At 43.0% G+C, this 26,150-nt stretch overlaps 1 protein-coding gene across 1 annotated transcript in view; it reads right to left on the reverse strand.

Annotated features, from left to right (window-relative positions):
• The window catches only part of LOC133009510 (potassium voltage-gated channel subfamily D member 2-like), a 31,774-nt gene extending 7,561 nt beyond the window's left edge, over positions 1 to 24,213 (reverse strand). The window contains exon 1 of the mRNA XM_061077027.1: positions 23,102 to 24,213. Coding sequence (XP_060933010.1) covers positions 23,102 to 24,213 — 1,112 coding nt within the window. The remainder of the gene's footprint in view (positions 1 to 23,101) is intronic.
• Between the last annotated feature and the right edge of the window lie 1,937 nt (positions 24,214 to 26,150).

A 26,150-nucleotide genomic window follows, 5' to 3' on the forward strand; every position in this document is an offset into this window, starting at 1 on the left:
ACCTGCTGCACACAGACAAACCAGACTGCTGAAGTGTTTGGAGGTTGGCAGGAGACAAACCTCTCTAAAGTGAGAACAAGCTCAAGTTTTTGATGTAATCATAGAGGTCTGAAGTATAGTCCCGCTGTGCCACCAACTCACCCGCCTGCCAGTGGAGATCATCGCCAACAGCTTAGCAGTGCTGACAATTAGGATCCAAGAAGGATTGTGGCAGATCTTTCAGTTGAGAGGGCTTTGTCAACAGCGTTCAAATCCAATCATCCACTGGCACCTCTGTCATGGGGACTTCTAGCTTCCTCTTCCTGGGATTTACCGTGAAATCGCCTCTTGCGGATATATCTCTAGTAAAGTGCATTTACAAAGCCAAAGGGAAAGATAGATGCTGGCAGTGTTCAATTCCACTGATGCAAGCGATCAAGGTCAAGGTGTTCAAATAAAGACAAATCCTGTGATGAAGGAGCTAAAGCTGCCAGGCTGCAATGAACCATCACATTTAATTCATCATGGGAAAGGCATTAAATCTCTATTTCATCAAACTTCACTTTGATAAACTCCTCTGATGTTTCAATGAGAAGCAATGGAATGAAACTAATTTGATAAATACATTAAGCATTTTGACTCATCAGCTGATTGGGATGGAGATGAATTAAGCGCACTGTCCTATCTCAATGCACCATCTACACGCCTTGTTTCATGGCTGTAATTACTGGAGGGGCCTGCAATCTCATAATCTGAATCTGAAAATGAATTTCAATCTCACCTTGTTCCATGAGACTGGTTTACTTTCACATCCCATTCAGCGTTTGTCTCTTATTATCTGGGGAATTGTCCTGAGACCCAGCCGCTGGCCTCACTGGCCACTGTTGGGTCACAGTGAACTTACAAGGCGATGCTCATTGAGATGGTAAAACAAGACATTCATCTTTAAAAAGCAATTTATCAAGAAAAAAATGTCAAGGTCAACACATTCAAATCTAACAAAGAATAAGTATGTTGTTGTTGTTTTAATCCAAAAGATAATGAATTCCAATCTGCTTGCAGCATCAAGTATCCACAGCTTGTCTTTGATAATTCTGTGAATGCATCATTTTCTCTTTGACCTTCACCAAACACACAAAGCTCCCCATCAGGGCTTTCTGAGGTAATTCACTCGTTCAGTTTCACGGTTCAATGACTTCCACCGCACAGACAATCCCTCAAAACCTACGAGACTGAAAACTGTCAATTATCCTGAAACCCTGATAGCGTCACTGACTGTACCAATCAAAAGTTGATAATGACACAGAGGGGCATTAAAATCGTGCCGGGACAAGGGGACGAAGGAAAGGTCGGGAAGTATCAGATACTTTATCAGCAGAGGTGACACCTGAGTCGGGGGCGTGATGTGAAACTTAAAGCTACTGCAAAGCAGCAAAGAGTGTCCGAGTGGACACAATATTAAAATCTTATCTAGATACAGACTTGACAAAGAGGCGATGAAGCCTTACGCTGACCAGCCCAGAAAGGCTCCATTTATTACAAGCCATGACAAGGAGCAAATGGAGCAATGCTCCTCGACAATACGATTCCCTGTACCTTCTCCACAAGGCTGAGAGAACACAGTATTCATCCTTGCTGACAGTTAAATAATAGATGTACCACAAAAATGTAATTTTCCTCCTGAACTCCATCATGCTCGTACAACTATGAATTTAGAATCACAAGAAAATGGATTATACTGCCTGCGTGTCACAGAGGCATACTAATATGAGTGACATTATGATATACATTTTTCTGGGGTGCATTTTTGAAGACCACAAGATTTATAGAGTACTGCAGGAGAGGTCTTGAGGGATGTCATATTAAGAGCCTTCATAAAAAATTTAGTTCATAAAAACAAGAAGGGCTATATGATCATTCTTTTCTGTTCCAGGAGGATTTATGAATCTGACCACCAAGAACAAAAAGAGAAATGCTGCAAACACAGAACACTGCATTTACACATAAACAAGAGTAAGTGACGCTTAGTTGAATAAAGGAAAAACACTCACCGTGTGCTATATACTGTATTTATATTATTGATGAACCAACTGTAAATCTGTTTCGTGTTATGGTCGGCATGTTAAAATATTAAGTACATTCTCAACCGTGAACACACTGTAAAACAGAGAAAATACATTTTTGTTATGCCGGGGTGACTGGCAGCTTCACTGGTGTCAAACACCCTGCAAGATTTGTTCCAATGCAGTGGCTCAACGACCACGAACGAACCACTGCAATGCAATCCCCAGGGAGGAATACCAGAAGCCTTCTGAATCAGGGGCACAATAAATGAACATGATCTCCAACATGATCCCCAAACACCAAGAATCATTCCTGATGTTTGGCACTGCATCTCTGGCTACAGGCCCAGGAGCACAACATCCCAAATGCAGCCCCTCTCGGGTTTGGACACCAAGGACTGATGGGATTAAGAGTGTGTGGGCTGATAGGACTCTGCTCGGATGCTATCCCCCCAGATATACATCATTATAGATGGGGGAATCCCACAGGCGCTGGGATTAGCCCGCTAGAGTTTCACTGCAGGTGATAAGGGAGAGAAGGAGAGGCTGGCAGAACTACACAACATAATGGGGAGATGGGAAAGCAGAGATAGGAGGGGAGCCAGCCGACCGCACTGCCTGGTGTAATGCGTGTGGTAGGAAACACAGAGAGCTTGAGCATGAGTGACTGCGAACAATAGCTACAGGGAAGGACAACTTCCAGATAGGGGAACTTCACCAACTCTGGGAGAAGAAAAAAAAAATTGGGGTACATTATTCTGACTGGATGTTGAAATGTAACAAGATGGAGTGTGGTGCAGATGGGAGATCTGTATGCTTTCCACAATCCAACGGAGATCTCGTCTCTGCAGATTTTCCAAAGGCACCGGGCAGAGCTGAAGGTTGGCACGTGACAGACGTTAGACGCCAGTCGGTGTTAAAACGGTGTAAATGACGACTGTGGTGCAGCGATGTCAACGTGGTTTTGATCTTCCATTCGAACGTTCACCCAGGATTCTCGGCCACTGCACATAACCAATCAGGACAGTGAAATTCCTTTCATTTAGCTATGCAGATACAGATAAACCATATAGAATAATCCCCCACGTATAGCTCGAGCAAAGGCACCTCAGCTCGCTCTCTCTCTCTCTCGCTCACATATCAAACATGTATTCCCTCAGCACTCCAAATCCCAGCTAAACCCTCACCCCACGATAACCAGGCGGCTAGTTATCACCACGGCTTTGACATTAGCATGCACGCCCTCTCTCATTTGGAAGATCTTCTTAAGAGTCAGGGATGATAAAAAGCTTTCCTCTCTACTGCTCTTCCATTCCTGACTTTGACTCACCCTTCCTCTGCCTGGACCTGCCCGCCTCTAACTATGAGTTGGAGATGAAACGCTTCATTCCCTTTCTTTTTCCCCTCCTTTTCTATTATCATGCAGTGAGCCGCTCTGCTTGACATTTCTCTTTTCTTCTGCTCTTCTACTGTCTCAGTCTACACCTGCTGACTCTTGAAAAACAACTGCTGTCCTACGCAAAAAAGTAGCCCTATTTCAGTGCTCTTATATGCAAAGTCACATCTACTTTGGCTTTTCATTGTCATGATTTCAACCTATTCCTAGTGGCAATTTCTTTTAACTGGTGGATGAATGGCATATCAGTATAACAGGGGTTAAGTTTCCACATGGAACCATAAAATAGCATGCTTTCCTGCAAATGCACAAATGTGAGAAAAATAATCTGTGCATGCCAGTGGGAGGTGTGGACGAGGCGAGCCTTGAATCGGTCAGGGGCGAGATGAAAGCAGAGTAAACCCAGTCAAACATTGTTTAAAGTCTGATTTGTCATTCCATGTGTAGATTTCTGCCCGTCCTCCTTATATTACTTTAGAAAGCCAGGGGCCAAAAATATATTCCCACAACGTGAGAATAATACTTTGATAATGCAATTACACTGCTTCGTGGCTGAATAGGGAGGGCAAAGGAACATGAAAGTGGGCTCGGGAGCACGAAGAGGTGCCGGAGCCATGGATTATGAGAGAAGTTGATAATGAAATGAAATCATCAGACACTCAAGCGATTATGCTAATGAACACATTCCATATTCATCACTGTTTAATCTGGAAGTGCGGAGGCCTTTTCTTTAACACCAAAGGCTTAGATTGATAAGGGGCTAAGTTACAGTGCGTCACCTATGGCACGTGGAGGACTGAGGTGGGGTTAACGGTGAAAACGCAAAACAATTACCAATTCAGAGAATAAAATTCAGAAAGGAAAGCAGTAGTAACAGCAGCAGCTAGTAGAAGTTGTTGTAGCTGTATTATTATTTTTAGCGCATCGGATAATGTGAAATCCCAGGACCAGAAGTTGGAAAAATGCACTTGCAAAAGCAGAATCTGGATGATACAAGAACACCACACCAGACAGACCTCTTACTGAAACATACTGTACATTAGAAACTATGCTATAGGTCAACTGGTAGTGAGCAGATAAGATTTCGAAGTGACCCCTGTAACCTTTGAAGCGTGATCAGGTGCTGTAGGAGAACGAAAAAACGTGAAAGGTCTTGTGCCTCTGTGCTGAAAAGAGGAACCGGTCCAGGAGCCTCATCACATTGACAGCAGATTAGTGCTCTGCAGCGCCAGAGCAGACGGTGCAAGATTAACTTTGATGTGCGATTCCACACAGAGCAGCCGCTGGATATCAGCTCCCTCCACCAAATGGCCCCTTAACTCTGGGTTTGCAGCATGTGCATTCATGAGCTACAGTATCTAAAAATCTGCTTTTAATGGTAGAGTGAACAGTTTCACCAGGTTTTGACCTAAATGGATTTATTGTCTTGGTAGTATTGCATCCAACATAAAGAAACAGGGGATGTTTTCTGGCCTAAGTGTTCTAGTTTTATCCGTTAGCCATCATGGCATGTATGTACATATTGTTTTCAGCATTAATTATTGAATTAATTGCCTTTTTGATTAAAAATGTACACAGAAAAATCATGCGAGGACTAGTCCTACTCAGCCCATAACATGTGCATAATGTTTTGTATGAAAACACAATACTTAATTGCCAGTGCACCCATTTAAATGATCAACTGTTAAAAACCATTAAGTGTAAATGTAAAAGAAATAATTGAAAATACCCATCACTGTCTCCAGACCTGAAGGGAAGGTGGTTTAATTTAATATATAACTATAAAAGACAGAGAAAAGCAGCTGAAATTGAATGCTTTGATATAAAAAACGTCTGAGCCTCACATGTTGTTAAATCCTTTTCATGACAACTGTGCAAACTCTGCTGATGAAGACTGCGTGATAGGACTGAAAGAGTGGACCTTACATTGTGATTGTTGGGTCAAGGTACAGTGTCTATTTAGTGATTAATTGTATGGGAAACATCTGCCGTCATATCAAAAGATTAAAAAAAAAGTAAATATCCAGTAGATATATATATATAGTCCTAGAATTTGGAGGAGAAGAAAAGTCTCAGGATAATTAAAGGTTGAGGGGGAAAGGGATTGATTTTCTCTGTGCTCAAAACCAGTAAACTTCTTGATTCTGTTTGAGTTGCAACTTTAAATTGCCTATATCAGCTTTTTGCACCAAACACCTGCAACTACTCATTTTCAGGTTTGCTTCTCGAACAAATCTACACACACATTCAGGATAGAAAGATATCGCCTTGAACAGTATATTGAAAGTAGACCTCAATACAGAAATGGCCTCGGCCTGTTCCTCAGAGTGTCTTTGAAACAAACGTCAAGGTACAAATTCCTGCCGTTTAAAAGAAGTTCAATAGAAACACTTCAAAAACCCCACATTGAAACTGGGGAGACTAGTGGAGGCTGGCATGAGACAGAAAGAGTGCTGAAGCATAAAAATGTAGCTCTCGCTCTCGCTGAGAATTTGGACAGCAGCCAGCCCGGCGACAGGAGTGAGCCCAGATAACAGTGAGTCAGTGAGTACCAGGAACCAGCGAGAACCTGTGGGGAAGTGTTGGGAAGGGCTGCATCTATTCAAACAGCTGCTGACTGGCCCCTGGGGCAGAGCAGAGCTGCTTGCTGCAGCCACATCCACCAATCTCCCCATCTGCACCACGCCACTTCACGCGCATTGGGGACATCATTACTTTTTTCCATTTCAATCCATGGGACTTCTCCTGTCAAATCAAAAAAAATGACATGAAAAATAATAACTCAGGGCCATGGCAGAACAACAGCGGCAACACCAAAAGGCGGTTTTGCAGATGGAAATTGGTCTTGCATCCACGCGGGTCTGTCCGTCATCAGTGGGGTTATTGCTGCGTCTGCTTCCACAGCAGGGGGTGGCCGAGGCCTGAATTGAACTGACCCTGGGCCGCTGGGAGAAAGCATGTGTACTTAATGACACAACTCCCGTTATTTATAACTCCAGCATGTTTGTCACTGCAGAGGACAGGCCTCCTGATGAGTAACGATGTTAACACTCGGGACGCAGGTGCTGGAGCAAAGCTCCGGCTCCACCCGGACAGCGCATTCAAATGTAGCGTTAAAGAGTTGCGACTGAATGAAGGTTATTCATTTTAATCACACTACAGCACACCCCTCTCTCCCTCCCTCTGTCCCAGGGGGTTGCTATATTTAAGCACTTTTTCATTCCTTCTTCTTTTTTTGGTCCTTGGCTGATGGCAAGGCAATTGCTTTGTGGGATGTCTGCCCTTGAAGAATCAGACAACAGAAGGAGATATTTATACATACTGTAGATGTGGAGCGAGAGCAAGCTGCATCAGATGCGGCACCTTCCTCTTTGACTGCGCAGTGGTACGAAATCAAATCATTGGCTTTTTTTTACTGCCCACTTTTTAGCTTTTATTTCCCTCTTTTGTTGTTCCCCCTTCAGATGCAGAAACAGAAGGGGTGTTGGTTTTGTACCTGCACTATAAGAGTAGCTGTCTGTCCTCAGGGAGAGAGGGGGAGTCTAGTAATGTTTTTCTCCCATTTCTCCCATTCATTCTCCCGCTTTCTAATTGGTCTTCTCCATCTGTTGAGGCCTACACAATGTCTTCTGGGGATGCTATGGCTAAAACATCCTATCAAACACACAACTGCAACTGGGACAGCCTTCTTGGCGGGCTGTCGTAGCAGAGTGTGTGTGTGTGTGTGTGATGTATAATCAGAAGACCAGCAGCATACAGCATGGAGATAAGTAGATATAAAGTACACGCGGCACCCAGATATAAAGCTGGCAGGATTGGCTACTTGGAAAATGAATCTATCAGCACACAACAGATCTGTTGGTGGCGAGTGACATACTTTAATAAGAATTATTTCACCAGATGACGATGTTGACAGATGCCTGAAAACACAGTGTCAGTATTATTGACTGAATGCCAAAGCCACATAAACTAAATCTTTCGCCTCTGCAGTCCCCAAAGATGTCGAGGAAACAGAAAAGGTTTTTTAAAGTTCGAAAAAAAAACAGCGTCTTTGGATTCTCTTCCAATTCCCTCTTGGACTTGTTAATGATATGGGAGATTGCGTTGCTCAAGCTTGTCACTCTTTACATCTTATTGACTGGGAGTTGAACGCTCGGGATCGAGGAGTAGGACGATGTGTTTGCGGTAATGATCACAGCCCATTAACTTTGATGGTTGCCATTTCATAGAAAAGACAATGGGAGCTGGGGAGCGGTAGCAGCGCAGCTTGTTTTCTGTCACAAACATGTGTACACAAAATCGTGGGGGGAAAAGCTCGGAGGAGTAAACTGCGGCAAAGTCCACACAGAATTGATTCCTGGATCCAAATGAGACAAGCTCACCTTTGGAGGTAATTGAATGTCACATTAGAGAGGCAGTTGCCGGGATCTATCTCCCAGGATGCTCGGTCGTGATTCCCTTGTGACTTCCAGAAGACAGCGAGGAGCGGAGCATCCAGCATCAACCACCAGCAGATACATCTGGAATGTAAATGCTGTGCCTGTCATGTGTGTTTCCCAGCATGTGACACTGAGACTGTGTGTGTGTGCAAGTAAAGGAGACTGAGCTGCATCTAAAATTAATTGTATTGTCTGGCTTTATTAATGCTGACTGTCTGGGTCGGTTTTCCTCTCTGCCCAACTCAGTTGTCCTGGCTCGGTAAAAACAGGACGCACTCCATTTGTCTGTGGCTATTATGTAAAGATAGGGCCATGGATGCCAGAAATCCAACTCTTAAGCTCCTCCACAGGGATTATAGACAATTGGCTAAGAGGAAAAATACAAATAATCACCTGTTTATGGTTTTCCTGTAATACTTTGAAAAAAAGCTAAAATCCCCACATGGAAATGCAATCATTTCAGGAGAGATATTCCTGCAGGGAGACAAACAGACAGGAAATCCCTTAGGTGGGAGCTGAGCTCACACTTCAACAACGCCGAGACAAACATACCTATCTATGTAGTAATCATCAATCCCACTCTAAATAAAGCTTTTAAATTGTTGCAGTTTTTAAGTCAGTGGGATCCAACCAGTACAATAACAGAGGGTGTTGACAGTAGAGAATTTGTCATTTATTTATTTTAACATTTAACTTTAATATGCTTATCTGCTGAGCCCTGGTCACCTAACATACCCCCAGCAATCTGTATTCACTACCAGCATATAACCTTTGAAAATAAATAACCTAAATTGATGAAGTGTTTTGGTATTTTACATTTTCACAGCTATTGCTCAGAAGAATCTGGGGCCTCATTTATAACCATTGCATACAACACAAACAAACTTGAGGGGAGGATGTGCACACTTCCACGTTTACTCTGACCCGAGCATACCAACATTTTGGAGAGGGGAGGCGAACTGAAGCCAGATATTTGATCCATTTCATATTAACATGAAAACCAACAGCGTTATTTGTGCTCGCGCAACACATCTATTCCGTAAGAACCTTCAATTGAAAATATGTACAACAAGGTACATATATATTTTTTTGTCCCATGATGATGACTGATCAGCTGATATGGATTCTTTACATCTGTGATCTTGGATCTTTGAACTGAGTCAAGTATTACACGGATCGACCCGACCGAAGCGAACCATCCCAGTACAAACACAATACTCATCACTCTGGTTATTAGCCGACAGGTCTGTGTGTGGTATGATTAACACTGTATTATATTGACCTTTCTATGTAGAGCCTCTTGTAATCATTTAAATAAATAATTGTGTTAAATTTTATAGATAGGGGACATCACAGTTGTCTCTGAATGTAATAATACTGCTGTTTCGGATAATTAAAAATACGAACAAGCTCTGTCACATTCTCAAAGTGTGACACGATTATTTTTTTGCCTTAGATCGTTTTATTTCAGGCTCTGTTCTCTCTATCGTACTCACTCTCACTCACTGTATTATCATCATCAGCAGCAGAGTCCCAGTGTATTTTTTTTATTAATGATATCACTACTGTCCCATAAAATCGCTCTTCACCTCCACCTCAATGTCAATGTGGGAGTTGCCCTTCTTCTTGTCATCGCTTGATGCCATGATTCACCGTGGAAACCCATTGGTCGTCAGGATAATTTAGTATTCATGATTCATGAGGTGCTTTGCATTGACCATTTATAGTTGAATGTGGGCGGGTAGAGGGCAGAATATGAGGCAGATCAATGCACGAACATTTCCAGGCGGACTGTGATTTATAAAGGGAGCATTGCGGTGTTATATATCAGATTAATTTTTGCATATGCTATTTTTGGCTTTGCGCGCGTACACTTTTAGTAGGAATCCTACGCACTATTTTATAAATGAGGCCCCTGGTCCCTAACTAATGATCTCTTTAGTAAAATTAGCATAATTCAATGAAGAAATACAATGTAACAACTGAAAGCTCTGCATGTTTTACTTAAGTAAAAACAAACAAGACAGTATTGTCAGAAAAATGCACTGAAGCATCAAACTAGGGACATAAAACCAAGCAGACACCAATATTATAGATTTTACAAAAAGGGAAACAAACCATCCAAATTGATCACAAAAAGCAGCATCTCACACTGTCTCACTCATTAAATCATCTGATGGCTCCTCAGCAGCAGACCTCAAACGATTAATTTTCTAATTTGAACATTCCTAAAATTGACTCTGACTGAAAAACAGAATTATAATGGCATCTCACAGTGAGGAGCATTGTCACAGCAATTATGTCTCTTCAGAGTGGAAAAACCCCATGTCCAGATGTGTTCTGAATTTTCATTCAAAATAATAAGAATGAAAATGAACTAGTCCCTATTTATCCAAGAGCACTAGGAAAAAACATCCACTCACTCACTCTCTGTTAGACATCTACTATACGGCTATTATTATTATGAAAATGTGGCCCACCTGATTGTCTTTCATTCTGACAAATCCGTTTGATGAACTTTGATGGTAAAGTGGTTTTTGAAAGTTAATAGTCTGCCTTGAAATGGTTCTAACTCATATATTTCCAGATGAACACACTGGCAAACAGTCTTGTTCGAATTGCTTGATGCTGAAATGAAATTTGACAGGGTCAAGTGGGATTATAAACTCCACATATTTGTTAGATTTGGATTTAGATATTTCTAAGCATATTTTCTCTGATCCTACTGCCTCAGCTCATACTGATTCGGTCCTATTACTGTCCTCTTCACAGAGGGATCAAACAGTCACTCATTCAGTCCACGTCCAACGTTTTCTCCAAGGTATCAGATCAAGTGGCTTGATACTATCTCACTTTATGTAGATGATTCATTATTGTATGTCACCAACCCTGACACAACCATAGCTACAGTTCTAAGAGTTCTGGATCAGTCCATTTGCAAGAATGATGAAGAACATCCCATTCACCATTTAAACGTTCAGTTAGTTTGGTGTAAAAAGCACCAATAACAGTCAAAGTACAGTGGGAAATCAGATCCAAATGTCTATATTTGTTCCAAGCATAATGCATTTTCATACCACTATAGCTTTTTTAATGCATTCAACCAGATGATCCCCAGTAAAATATTTATGGAGAAACCAAAAGGACTCAGGAGGCCTCTTGCTTCTAGACGTGCAGATTCTAAAGCCGTCTCCCTGTGGTTAAAGGATTGTTATGGTATGGCCGCTGAATGACTCCAGATTGAAATAACCACAAGCAACCCACACTCACTTCCCGCTTTGCACCGCTCATAATTGCCACTGGTTCATGATATTTATATAAACTTGGCTGTAACCAAATCACAATGCACTGTATGCACAGCAGTTTAACATTTCTATTCACCCACTTGTATTCAATAATGAACTTTCCCAACCATCTTTATCGGAGAAATGCTTCTAAATGTGGTAAATGGCAAAGGTAACATTGGGAATCTGAACATTGATAAAAACTTTGATAAAACTTTCGCTATAGGTTCGAACAATTATCAAAAAAATTCGGACTATTAATTTCTTCCAGTTCTTACATATCAGGGACAAGGCACGTTGAAAAATTGCTAATTTTCCTACAACCCCTACCCCAACTATCTTGCCTGGAGTTTTTATTAAAGGTCGATGTGTTAAATAAGTGTAGTCTCAATGATTTATTCTTAGGTCATGAACATCTCATATTCAAGAACAATAAGGAGATGATCTAAGGGTCTGTTGTCAGATGAGAAATGGGTTATGGCTCTTCCTTTGATCCTTCCCTCATCTATATATATGAATATGCCCAGACCTAAACTTTACATGTGAAAGGTACAAAGAGATGCCAAATCCCATGCACACACAATTACTTCAATTTGTTTTTTGTATTCTTTGGATTTTGTTCTTTTTGTCCGTTTTGTTTTTAGTGACCCGTCTCTTTCAAATGTTATTGTTGCAGCTTTTCATTTAAATCATTCCATTATTTCTCTACATATTGACACCTTGAGATAGTGACATTAACATTTGATATTAATTATCTATTGATAAAGTATTAAAATATTACCCATATATTAGGTTTATGGCTTTGGTAAGTACATGGAAGTATGTTCTCTGCTAAGTGACATTCTACTTAAATATGTATTCCATCATTGGATGCAAATTATTAATGCATAAGTGAAGTGTGTGAATATACACACACAAATATATATAACCCTACACACACAAACACACACACACAAACACAGACTCCAATGCAGTTTAATCTACAACATTAAAGAACATTATATATTGTTTGCCAATATTTTGGTTGTATTTAAAATCTTAATCTCAAAAATAAATAGTTGCCTACTATACTTCATATTTTCTAAACCTTCCGCCAAAATGTTCTGCTTAATGAAATATGACCTCATGTGAAGCTTAAACACAATTACAGCAAAGTGTCCTGACCTGCGCCCCCCCCCCCAGTGGGAACATGATGAGTGTCACAGGTGACACATTAGCAAGGGAACACAGGTATCCTGCATGGACACACTTAATCAAAATCAGCAGAATTACTAAAAAATAACCATCGAAATTACAAAGAAACAGCAAGATATTATTTATATAGGTAATAGAAAATGTTAAAGATTAACAATGTGACGTACGACAATTCTAACATCTTAGTTTGTTGTTTTAGCATGCTAACAATTGCTTATTCACACTAAGCACGAAGTACAGATGATATCGTGGTAGAAGAAAAGTTAATCAGTTAATAAAAGTCTATGAGATATCACTCTCAGTAAAACTGCTCTTACGCCCTGGTCTTCTCTTTCCTCCGCCCCCTGATTACCTTACAATTATAAGATAACCTGGTATTTTTAGACTCACTCACACCACCCTACTGTTTCATAATTATTGAGTTCACGATTCCCAAGCATTCTAATTCTGCTCTGTTATCATATTAATCTTTTCCTCACTGCTAATCAAGGTGAAGTGTTCTCTGTGTGAGATCTACAGTAAGTTCAAGAGGTGTGTGTCAGAAAAATACAGATTTGTATCATCACTGGAGAATGCTGGTAAATTATATAGAATATGTTTTCCTCTATACAGTACATTGTATACATCTACTATCAAAAGGAACAATTCTTCTGCCGGGAAGCAGTGAAGAAACCTCATGATGTCCAGGCAGAGAGCAGCAGGATGCAGGAGAAATAGTCTCAGAAAAAAACGGCATCACTAAATCATGAAATGGTATTTTTCTGTGTGTTTGGTGTAGTAAACAACTGAATCACACGATTAGCTGCTGCTTTGTTGGGGTAGTGTGTGTGTGTGTGTGTGGGGGGGGGGGGGGGCATACTGTGGCTCCGCTTGCCTATGTCTAAAGGTCGCCACAATCCCGCTCTGTGGGATAATAAATCATCATGAAATACAGGCGGTAGATAGACACTGGCATGTGCTGCCTTCCATCTGTCATGTGACTACTCTGAATTTACAGTGGGTGGCTCCAATAAAAGCATCATCACCATTTCCTGCTGTGGTTATTTTTTTAAAAGTCAGCTTGTGGTAATTCCACTCCATCGTTTTGTTATGTGCGATCGAAATTGTTACCACCTTTGAATAAATTTCGGATGCACACAAAACAGAGAAGTAAAAGAAATAATGCAATCTTTTAGAGTGGCAGTTACTGCAGAGCCAGTTTATTGGAACAGTCTATAATGTGCAGGCTTTATTGTGCCCAGCACCAATATAAAGTGGCTTATAATAGTAACTATAATAGCATCTGGCAGTATCTCATCAGGTATTATAGACTGCTTAATAATAACTGATGTATTTATATTATATTTAAAAAATCCATCACACTTGCATTAGATAAGCTGAAATGATCAGTTGATGGATCTGAAGGTCTGAACCTGACATAAAATAATGGAGCTATATGATCACCACTTAATATGTCATCAATCCATCTGAGGCCGCATGGAGCCGGTTAACGAAGAGGGAAATATTGAGGCTGCGGTGCGGTCACCGACACACCTGTATATTGGAAATTAGTTAGAGGTGAAAGAGGAAAACGTCGCCCTGCGGCACATGCCCTGTTTAGTTTCTGTTTGACCAAATGGCCTACATTAGGTGATATATTTAGCTATTTATATGAGCCGGGGCAGGCAGGAAACAGCTGCCATGCGTCAGGGTGACAGGCTGACATCCCTCATCTCAGCAGGACCTCCCTGGCAGGCCGACAGGAGGAAGCTCTTTATACCTAAACTGAAATGGGATACAGCCTCTTATCATTCATACCACATACAGGAACTAATAATCTATGGAGCCCGTGGCAAAGACTCAACAATGAAACTGGGTTAAGAGTGGCTACCATGGACAGCTTGATTCAAAGCCACACTTGTGCGCCTTACAGAGATCTGTCCTCTGCCTTTACAGCAAACACTGTGTATTTCATTCAAGTGGGATCAGTATTGATCACGAGGAGCTTTTATTGCATCCTGGCTGCTGTAAACTGGCAAGAGATTCCTCCGCTACTGGCAAAGAAGACATGGTTCATGAGCGGTGAGACAGAGCTTTAAGCTGACAAACAAGCTCAATCAATATTCATGACTTTGCCATGACGCCGCTCACGTTCGGGTGTTCGAGTTTCAATTAATGTGCTCGTATCAAAGTTTTTTGCGTTTCCCTGGGAATCTGATGACAAGAAAGGCCTTCTGTTTGTTGCTGATACATGAAAGTTCCTATTGATTTCAACACCCTCACCGAATACAAGAAAGTAACCGGTGTTAACATTACACATCGCTACACAATAAAAGTGTATCACCATGAAATGAATATGTGCTCCACGGCATTTAAGTGTAGGTACGTGGAAAAACTAGGGTAACTGTCAAGGTAATGGATTTCTCTCATTTCACCCCAGTTAGTGTTTTGCCGAGAGGCATTAAAAAACAGTATAAGTGTTTTTTTTTTAAAACCTTATCTAAGGTGATGTCCTATCGCTCTTCACACGAGGCAGAAGTTGCATTAGTGGTCGAGCTCGTCTCTGTTTAATTCTCGCAGCAGACTGATTATTGCTGTTAGCTACAATCTCGGAATCTCTGCTGATCGCAGATGTTGGCTTGTTGGCTGCTGGGCGTTTTTTGATAAAGAGACAAATGTCGAGGGGAGGACGGGGAGCGGGTGGGGGGGGGAAGGGGAGCCTCACATTCTCACTCTCTGGCATTATAAAAGCTGGCACTGTTTCAAGATGCCGCGTTTGCTATGCTGTCCCATTCGCCCGAGAAATAATCGGTGCAAAGAGCAATACATCCCACAGTCTTCTCAGTGACAGGAGGGAGGATCATCACCTTCCTCGCAACTTTTCCCTCTCACGTCTGTGCCACAGGGCTGGATTTCGGGGTCAGGAGGCGGGTTCGGTTCGGGGAAATGGAGTATAATGAATACCAGTCCCATGTTTACCGTAGTGACAGTGGCGTCTATAAATAACAGAACAACTGTTTCCCTTGAAACCAGCACTCATTACATGCCATCACAGGAAGCCGTCGAATGTTCAGACAGCCATAGCAGACTTTGTGTTACAGCTCTCAATGAAAACAAAGCGCAGCTTGTTCTTTCTTAGCTGATAAGTTTAAGAGTTATACAAAACATTGCCAAGGCCAGTGACTTTATATGTTAAACACTACAATTTATTACAGTGGTTTTATTCTCTTGATGCTAATGTTCTCGTGTGGGACTTACTCAGATCAATTAATTCCTCTGTTCTACATTATCTTGAGTTGATAATTTGTTTTCTGACCTTACAGTTAAACGCTGACCATGACAATTTAAATACTTAATTATGAATTACTCTCTAAGGAAACATTCAGCGGCTGTTCTTGACTTATAAACCATTTATTACACTGTACATGGAAAGTATGGAATTAGAGATCCAACTAAAAGACATGAACTGACCTGTCTGCGATGAAGGCTCAATAGGTTTGTTAAGGTTCAGGGGAAATTGTGGTTTAGATTGGAAGGATTATTTTTTATTAGGAACAATTGTAGTCATACTTCGAAACACAACAATGAGAGTCAGAAATGAACAACATTTTCTCTGTGTTAAAGTCTAGTGTTTTGTTGACTCATCTATCCACTTCAGCTTCCTCCCCCATGTGGACTCTATGTGGACTGTGTCAATTGAAAACAATGTCCCCTGACTTTCTCCTCTGCTCCTGTCATGATTACTTTGAGGGTTTAATCACTTGAATGTAAACATGGGTTGTTTGTAAGAAACCTGCTCAGACAACTGATGTCGCCATTCTTCCTGAGAGGAAAGTCTCAGATGACCACTGTCTTTGTTTTACCTTAAATATGAAGCTGCAGTGCTGCCTGGAGCTGGTTAGCTGAGCCTTTAGATTGCAAACTAGAAACAGGGAGAAGTAGCTGGCCTGTCTCTGTCATCACCTCGAAAGCTTACGAATCAACACGATAAATCTTGTTTTTTAATCTATAACACCAAGAATGACTCAATGTGGTTTCTTTGCCTAAAAGAGTGAGAACAGGACTACAGGAAGGAATAAAGTAAAAAATGAAATGATTTTCACCCTTTTGCGAACACATTGGTGACATCAAGAACAAAAAAGGATGATCAAATTAAATACATAAATCACCAATTTTACAAAAAGGAAATACAAAAGCAAATAGAGATGTTGCATGTCCTTCACAATATGACAGTTACAGACACTATAAACAAATGAAACAAAAACATTCCAAAAAAATGAATATTACTGAATATGTAGCAAATATGACCATATTGTTGGAATCCTAAGTTGACAACACGACAGCTGTCATTGTTAGAGCATTTTCCAACATCATACACGAGTGGTTGACTTCAGCAATAGAAACCATCTGCTGCGTGTTTTTGTGTTTGTATAAAATTACAAAAGAAATGTTGGTGCTGATGAAAACAAATTTAGAAATAGCCTCAATGATATAATAATGATGAAAATGTTCCACTTATAAAACATGACCCATGGACATCCCCCACATGATATCAAAATACTCTGAGTAATGATAAAAAGAAACAATCTCAATATAAGCTTTGTAAGAATAGTAATAATAAGAATCAGGTTTAATCATATAAGGCTCTATATTTAGACAGGCAATCCCAACACTTTGTACATTTCCTTTTAGAGCACATTTATTGCGATCCTGATAATTGCATGGATCTAATGTTAAGCAGAGGGTAAACTAGAAGACTAAACGAAAAGAGAATCCACTTAGAATACGGTTGTACATTTCAACAAAGTGATGAGAAGGCATTGTGTGCGTCTGCATACCAATCTCCATGACCAGACACGCCATTTTCATCTGTATGTTAATGCTGACTATGTAAATAAGCCATGCAGCACCGGAGGAAGAGATAACTGTTGGGTTTGGTGCAGAAGATAAATTTGCACGCTACAATATTTGATCCACTGATCTCACGACACACACTTAACATCTGATATCTTTTGGAACATATCAACTATCAGGATAGGGCACAGACACATAATGGGAAAAGTTTCCTCATTTCATTCACTCACTCAGGCTGGGTCAGGCGTTTCTGGGTTTCTGTTAGATTGGATGGAAGTGGAACAAGGCAGAGCAAATGCCTACCAACAACAATGAAATTGAGGTGATGTGTTTTCTCAAATATCACCTTATTTCCTAATGCAGCCGCGCCGCATTCATCCTGAGCAACTCAAAGCCGTAAAATTACATTAATCTCCGGTGTTGCTTGCAAGACAAAGAAGAAGATAAAAATGCTGAGCAGTGGGAAAAAAAAATACTGCCATATTTTATGTCCTCACACTACGTTACCCAGGCCCGAGTGCAGAACGTGCTAGTCTATTTCCCTACTTAATGCAGCACATTCAAAGTGAATTAATGAAAACCCCCAGCGTGGAATGAGTGTTATTGGTGCTGCCTCGAAGACGGGTTGTCAAAGAAATCGAATCAAATGGAAGGACAGCCATTTTGTCCTTGCCATATAGATTATTTATCAATCTGACCATCCGCAGTGACGCATGCCTGCTTTTAGAGTCAGTTCACACACACAGTATCCCCACATCAACCTGCCAGCTGGCCATAATCTGTTTTTCAGTTCAGGGTTGACTGACCACAAATACATTTTCCTTTTGACATTGTATTTCAAATGATATATATATATATATATATATATATATATATATATATATATATATACACACACTGTATGTGGAGCAGCATATCCACTATCAAATAGAATAAGGGGGGGAGGGAAGAATTAATACTCAATTTTCAATTTACATGTTTTCAATTGAGGATTTGAGTTTTTTTTCTACGCGCTTCTGTCTTTCTGAATGATCTTAATCTTCTCCGAAGACGGCTGCCTGTTCCCGCCCCTCGCTCTCACTCCTCCATTTTGCAGTAATTTGCATGGGCAGAATCAAGCTCGCACAAAACACATTTCAGTGCCAGGATCCCCTCATTAAGTCACCTGTCACATGTGGACCATTATAACCAGCCTCACATTAGCATCACCTCTCCTCTCCAATGAAGCACCTGGAGGAGTACTGAGCCTATAGGCTAATGGCAGCCTACACATCTCACATCAGCCACTTCTGGTTTACGTGGTTATACATCACGTGGTTCAGAATGCTGATTGAATTGCTGATTTTCCTAATGTGCATAACATACACAATGCCAAGTGGTGTAATGTATTGTACTGAACACAGAAATTACACTGATTGCAGCGCATAATCAAAGGCACCAAATGTTCTCACTGACAGTCGAGCTCAGTTGGAGAAAAAAAAGTGAAAATCCTCTTCAGGGTAACTTAGCCAACCACATGAATACTATATCATTAAGACTGCATTCGTTATCTCTTGGTAACAGATACAGTAAAAAGCCCCCCCAGACTGTTCCTGTAGACTTCAGTTACATTTGACATACAGCGAGGGGTTTGGACTTCAAAAAGCTTTGCTCTGCACCACATTGAATCATGAAGTTACGGCTTTGCATTGTAGGCTTTGATTGCCACGGGGCTAAGGTGTCAAAACTGGCAAGCATGATAATGGTTATACATCTGGTGGTTTATGGGCCCTATGGTGACCCTTGTGTCTGTTAACCTTGCCTCCTCTGTCTTATAAATCCTACCCTGAGAGGTTTATAGGGCTCACTTGTCAAGCCTTTCCTGTCGTGTTTGGTGGATGGAGCTGTAGCACAGACACACTACACTGTGATAAATTCTGTATCGGTTGAGACTCAATGCAATGCACAGCCGTATGTGTTGTGCCGTAGGACAGTGCAGAGAGTAAATGTCACAACAAATCGGTAATTAGAATGATCACTACTCTCCGCATTATCCAGAGGCATAGGCCAAAAGAAACTGGTTGATCCAAGGATTGCAAGTTTAGTTTGTGCGTTTGAAAATAACATTTGTGTCAGAAGCTGAGGCCAGTTAGGTCTATCAAAGGTAATGTCTGTGTCCGGAGGAACATGTGTGCCTCTCTGCCAGACTAAACCCTGTCCTCCGTTATCCTCTTCCCTTGTGGGTTGCGCTTGACTTCCACTGTTTTCACAGCTGCTCACAGCGGTGCACTCCATTACACCTTAAATCACTTAAAAGATCTGGAGCACCAAAAGTTCCCTTAGCAGCTAATTCAGTCTGACTGTGGGGATCATCCAGAGAAAACAAGAGCACACGAAAACATCTGATTCCGGCCCAATAAAGTGCAACGCTATCTCTATATTGGAATCTATCGCTGACTTAAATGGACAATATTGAATCAAGTCACAAAATTATACTCTGACACCAGTGCGGTTTTCACAGAAGTTGGAGAACACAATAGCACTGATAACAATCGCATATTTTACACTCAGTCTCTCAGTTCTTGAAGATCTTGGCAGCAGCATCCTCACAGAGGCAGATTCTACTTTGCAGGGTGTCTGAAAGCAGCCACAGAGATTAAGCTCAATAAATAAGGTGGGATAAGTGGTTCTTTTCCTGTGTTTGGTGCCATAGAGCAGTAGACACAGAGGCGTGACACACAGCTGCACAGTGCTATTGATTCTCCAATGGTCTCCAGGCACCATTCAGGCTGCCTGCCAAGTGCCTCTGAACAGGAGCCCCTGCTCTCACAATATCTGCACGTCTGCTTAAGCACAATCAATGGGCCATCAGCAGCGGAGAGAACGCACACCACTGTCTTTACTTCAGGGTGCGAGTCAGGGAAATTGAAAATATATGTAGTGGAAAGGCATCACGATACTATGAGGCTGGCATAAAACGCCATTGACAATCAGAATGAAATCAAATGCTTTCAGAGGCCACAGATGGAGCATGCAGCCGGTAGCACCATCGCTGGTCTTTACAGAGCTTATTTGTCACCCAATGAAATGACTACCACTTTCACATAGATAGCTATTTGTTTGACATGGATCTCTTTTCCTGCACGCCGAACCCTGAAACACCTGATCTCTAACCGATCACTTTGCAGGTTATTGGAGGAGAGCACAACGAGAAACATTTCCCCCACTTCCGTGTAAACCGGAGACGACGACAACCACAATTAAATTCTACAGGCTTGCGTGAGATGTGTTTTTTAAAAGCACTCTTTAAAGACAATGATGGATCATGAGCAGAAGTCCACTTTGTCTTTCAGTGATAAGCATTCAGCCTCTCCACCGGGTGGTCCACTATGCAGCATTTTGCGCCACTGCAAGGCTTCAGTTTTAGGTTGCAAATCTGTCAGCCGGGCTGTCATGGCTCACAATGGAGTGACAGGAACGTCCCCATTACCATGGACATTTCAGTTTTATTTTCACACGGCAGAACATCTTTTTCAAATCCATCTTAAGCAACACAAAGGGGATTCCTGGCTGAATGCAGCAAAATCTTTGTTGCTCCCCAAAGATAAATAATGCACCCTCTTACACAACTCGTCTTTCATCTGCGTTTTGAATCTGAAAGGAAAGTGTGGCCGACGCAGCGTTGCGTTTGAGGTGGCAGCTTCAATCATCAGCTCGTGCTTATCACTAATTATTCTCTCAATGGACATTTCGAGGGTGAGTAGTAGTTTGACTGGTATTGAGTGAGTGCAAGGGGAAGCTTTGTACGCAATTAAGAAGAAAGAAAAATCCACTAATGCATTGTCAACACAGCATGAGAGCAGACGCATAGATATTAGTGACGGATAGTGTGACTGCTAAAAAATATATATGTTGCCTGCAGATCTGAAGCATAACCAGGTGCAGAGTACAGCTGCAACACTGCAGATAAAAGGACAGACAAAAACAAGAAGCATCTTATCTAATGTATGAAAAGTCAATTAAATACATTAACACAAACATAGATAGGACAGAAAAGTGTGTATTTAAAGCTTACATTCATAGAATTATACCTGAAACATCACAAACATGTAGTTATACGCACAAAGCCACATTTACACACACACATACACACCTACAAACACACAGCTAGGATACACAAGTACACACAGCCAGTGGCAATTTGTTTTGCAATGTTTGATCCTTGATGTTATGACTTTGAAATTAAAAGACAACATTATTTCAACAGGACCTCATTTCTGTGTCATCAGTGAAGAGGACTAACATCGCCTGAGAGGCTGAGCACAGCCTGGCACATGCAGCAGTGAGTAAAGAAGACACCGGGATATTTTTACGCACAAATAAGAAATGGTGTGATCATTATTTCCCTCTGCGTAAACCTGCAATCGCACTTCAAGCAGTCAAACGCTGCATTCGTTTCATGAATCTGAACTGATGAAAACTAAATGGCAGCTGCCCGGCTCCCTGACACAACTTTTCAGCACCTTGGAAAGCGCACCGCCCCCTGGGTGCTGAGCTGGAGTGAATGACGGCGATAATAATAATAATAGTAGTAATAATAATAAGTCAGGCCCCGCAGCTGAGCGGCTGGATGGACTCATCAATACAAATTAATTTGATGTAATCTTCTTAACAGTGTTTAATTATTTAATGCTACATCAGCACATAGTACAGCTGACATTGTTCATGAGCATGAAATTAGCATTCAAATATTTACTGTAGCACGGTGAAAGGAGGAGAAAGAGACAGGAGCTGAGAGAGACAGAAGGAGAGACAGAGGAGGTGTGTGTGTGTGTGTGTGTGTGTGTGTGTGTGTGTGTGTGTGTGTGTGTGTGTGTGTGTGTGTGTGCGTTCTTATTCAGATATCTTTGTGAGGACCATTTGAGCCCACAACCATTTGAGCCCACAACCTACATCCCAAAATGTCTGACCCACTTAAAAGGGGCTGTTTCAGGGTTTAGACCTGGTTTTAGGGTTAGGAATAGACATGGGTTAGGGTAAGGCATTGAGTTTTGATGGTTAAGGTTAGGGTCAGGGACTAACACATTCACAACATTTTAAGGTGAAGAATGTTTTAAGATACATTACGATTAGATTAAGGTTAGGTTAAATTTAGATTCGGTTAAGAGTTATGGTTAGACCTTAATAACTATGATTAGGGTTAGAGTAGGTCTCAAGTAAATCAATGAAGGCAATGTAATGTTCTTTGACATTTCATTTGTCATGGAACAGCTCTTTCTCTGTGTGTGTGTGTGTGTGTGTGTGTGGCCTGTACACTTATGCCTCTCTGGCCTGCAGGATTAGGAGCCTCATTCTTTCTTTCCACCATCCAATGACCTCTCCTTCCTGTTACTTGGACTTTTTTTTCCCCCCAAACACAAACCTCTCCACCGTCTGTTGTTTGCCCACAATGTGTATTTCCCCCCCCCCCCCCCCCCCCCCCCCCCCATTGTGCTGACCTTTCCAGAAAAGCTCATCCAATAACAACAAGCAGGGATGAGGGTTAACCTTCGGATGAGAGGTGCTGGTGAGGTGCAGCCTCATTGAAAGGCAGTGAATGGCGCACACAAAGCAGACCAAGGCTGCCCTCTGATTGGCTGAGCAGCCGCCGGGGGCAGATAATTGGCCCAGTAAACGCACACCTGTGGCCTCTGCACAACCAGTTAAAACAATGGCGGAAGAATGTGTGGTAATTAGCCTCTGTGTCGCCCAGCATGCTAATTTCACTGCTCAGGAATTAGAGGCATACAAATGATTCATTACCGGGTGTTGTCATTGTAATGAAGCAACATGGGGACTCGTGTTTGAGAGACAAGTGGGTGTTTGATGGAGGTGGAGAGAGAAAACTGAGAGGGTGAGTTGAGCGTGCTCAGCTCAGACGGCTAACAGGCTTACCCCAGTGTTGTCATGGTGACGATGGTGTACCAGAACGCAGCGGGGATGCTGGTGAACTTGGTGGACGTGGAGCCTTTCTCCGCGTAGAACATGACCGTGGCGAAGATGATGATGGCCATGGTGAGGGAGAAGAGCAGGAAGCCCAGCTCGGAGGCGCAGCTCTTCAGCGTGTAGCCCAGGATGCGCAGCCCCGCGGAGTGCCGGGAGAACTTGAAAATCCGAAAGACCCGGAAGACTCTGAGGGTGACGAAGGCGCCGCTCACCTGGTCGTTGTCGGTCATCACCAGGCCGATGTAGTACGGCATGATGGCCACCACGTCGATGACGCTCATCACGCTCTTCATGAACTTGTAGCGACTCGGGGCCGCGACCAGGCGCAGGAGATACTCGATGGTGAAGATCATGACGCAAGCGGTGTCCAAGCAGAAGAAGGCCAGCGAGTAGCGGTCCCCGCAGGACAGCTCCTTGGACCTGTTGGGCAGAGACCCGCAGGGGACCGTCTCCACCACGTTGGCCATGACCGAGATGGCGATGAAGAAGCCGGTGACATAGTAGAAGACCAGAGCCATGGTGCTGGTGTGGGGGTTTTCAAAAGCCCGCCACAGGAACTCCCGGTGCGTCAGGTTCACCGGCGGTGCGTCATTGCTATTGTCTAAGTCCTCGTCGTCCTGGAGCCGCTCCTGGTTCTCTCGCCTCCGGTCCTTGTACTCCTCGTAGCAGCAGTCCCCGATGATCTCCGGGATGATGCCGAAGAAGGCGAGCTCCTCGTCGTAGGCGGCTATGCACTCCTGGCGCGGGTAGTGGAGTTTCCCCGTGCGGTAGAAATTGAGGATGTGTCTGAAGATGTCCGGGTCGCGGTCGAAAAAGTACTCGCTCGTCTCCTCGTGGAAAAAGAAGTCCCTCTCGGTGCTCCCCAGCAAAGTGTCCGGGTAGCGCTCCAAAGTGTTCCGCCACGTCTGGAACTTGGTGCCGCTCACGTTGAGGATGATGAGTCCGTCCTTGGCTTTCTTCCTCTCCTGGGGAGGGATGGGCATGGGGGTGCTGGCCACGGGCATCCATCCTATGGCCGCCGCTCGGGCGAAGGGGAGCCAAGCCGCTACACCTGCTGCCATGCTGACCCGTGCTAGTGGTTCCGAAACGAGCCCGCTCCGCTGATCACCGTGCTACGACTCGGAGATGGATCGCATCTGCAGGGAGAGCAGCAGATACAGAGACAAGCGGTGGTTATAGGCTGCGGAAGCACCTGAGCTGATAGGAAAACACACAGACCCATTTACTTGTGCTGATATTGCGCATAGCTCTGTTGAGGAGCCTATCGCTCTCCAGCCTTATACCCACAGTGGAACTGTTCAGCTATGGAAGAGCCTACTTTGCGGCAGAATATGAATTGGACCTCGAGACCGTCACCCATCAATAAGCAGGAATGTGTGTTTTTTTTCTCTGCCCCCAATAGTGAAGTGAAAGAAAAAACCCACCTCAGGAAAGGCTGCTCTTTAAAAACTGTATCCACGGGGAGTTGAAATAAAAACACCTATCCTCGGTAGAGAACACTTGCGATTACGCCTCCCATCGATCTGTCACTGCAGCCCCGGCGATAGAGGAAAACGGTACAATAGCGTCGCATCAACAAGTTAAACAATTCAAGCGGCAGTTTCTCGGCAGAAAGTGTCCGTGCAGCCCCGGCGCGATCCTTCCTTTCCCTTTTTCTTTTTCCTCTTCCTCTTGTTACCATCCGCAGAAGGCAGCGGCGCTCGGTTGCATGCGTTTTCCCCCTCTCGTTGCAGCTATACTCCTCAATAAAGTCCTGTTCCTCTCGTCGACTGCAAAGACCACCCTCCCCCCTCTTTTTCAGCACCAAGCATCAGCCAGGCTGTGGAGAGAGGAGAGAAAATCATATGCAGTAGAGAGAGCGAGAGAGAGGGAGAGAGAGAGAGAGAGAGAGCGAGAGAGAGGAGTGGTCCTATATCTGCACCCAGAAATTCCTCTGCTGCTTCACCGTGGGGGGAACTAATCAATGCGTAATGGTAGAGTAATGCAAATAGGCGGCTTCGCAAAAAGCCCCGAGTTAAGGTTTTGCGTTTGCGTAGCGCACCACGGAGCCTCACTATCCCACTTAACGTCGTTAATATGAAGGCGTGAAGTATGGGGGGGGGGGCTTGCTTCATGTCGGGGTCGTAATGTGTTTGTTTTTGTCCGCATTGAGACAATAACGCATGAAGTGCATTGAACTTTCTCTGTGGTCCCTGAAAGGAGAAAATGACACGTGTGGTCCACTCAGTGTGCAGATTGAGAGTGATGCCCTTGTTTGATTCATGTGTTAAAATGCTGCAGCGTGTATTGATTGCAATTGAAGAGTTGTAATATCTTTTTTTTTCTGTGGGAGAAATAAATGCAAGGATTTCAGATCTGCAACAAATCTTGATCGATATTGTTATTTCCCATTGCAGCACTCTGTTACACAGCCTCAAAGGTCAACAATATCTGACTGCACCGCTCTACTGACATTTTCCAAAATAAACATAATCAATGAAATGTCTCTTGTTGTTCCACAAACGCAACGCTGGCATCTCCTACGGGACTCGAGGCAGCTGCGTCCACCGTGGAAGCATGTGTTGCGCCGTGCACCATATTTGGCTGCGGATTTGGTTTTTCAGCACCACGGACAGCTCCCGAGCTCTCAGCAGCCACGGGGCTTCTCGGGCTTCTCAGTCAGTGTGAGAACATACAGCTGCTGAGCTTCCTGCAAAATAGATGCTCTCTCTCTGACCATTAACCCAGACTCGTTCCCTTTCGGGGGAAATGTACTGCAGCTGTTGCGCTTATCCAAAGTACTGTAATTTGCAACAAGTGAGTAGGAAGCGGATCAGTGTCTCGCTTAAGGACAGTTTGACAGTATAAGTGGCCGCGGACGGACACGTCAGATTTTTGCACAAGCCAGACCTGTGGCCTTTTGGCTTCCGGATCCCCAGCCAGTGCACTACACTCGCACCCAGCCTCTGGTCCCCTCTGGCGCAACGCCGAGTTTTTTGTAGGATGAATGCACAGGACT

The sequence above is a fragment of the Limanda limanda genome, chromosome 8, assembly GCF_963576545.1.
Source record: "Limanda limanda chromosome 8, fLimLim1.1, whole genome shotgun sequence".
Taxonomy (NCBI): Eukaryota; Metazoa; Chordata; class Actinopteri; order Pleuronectiformes; family Pleuronectidae; genus Limanda; species Limanda limanda.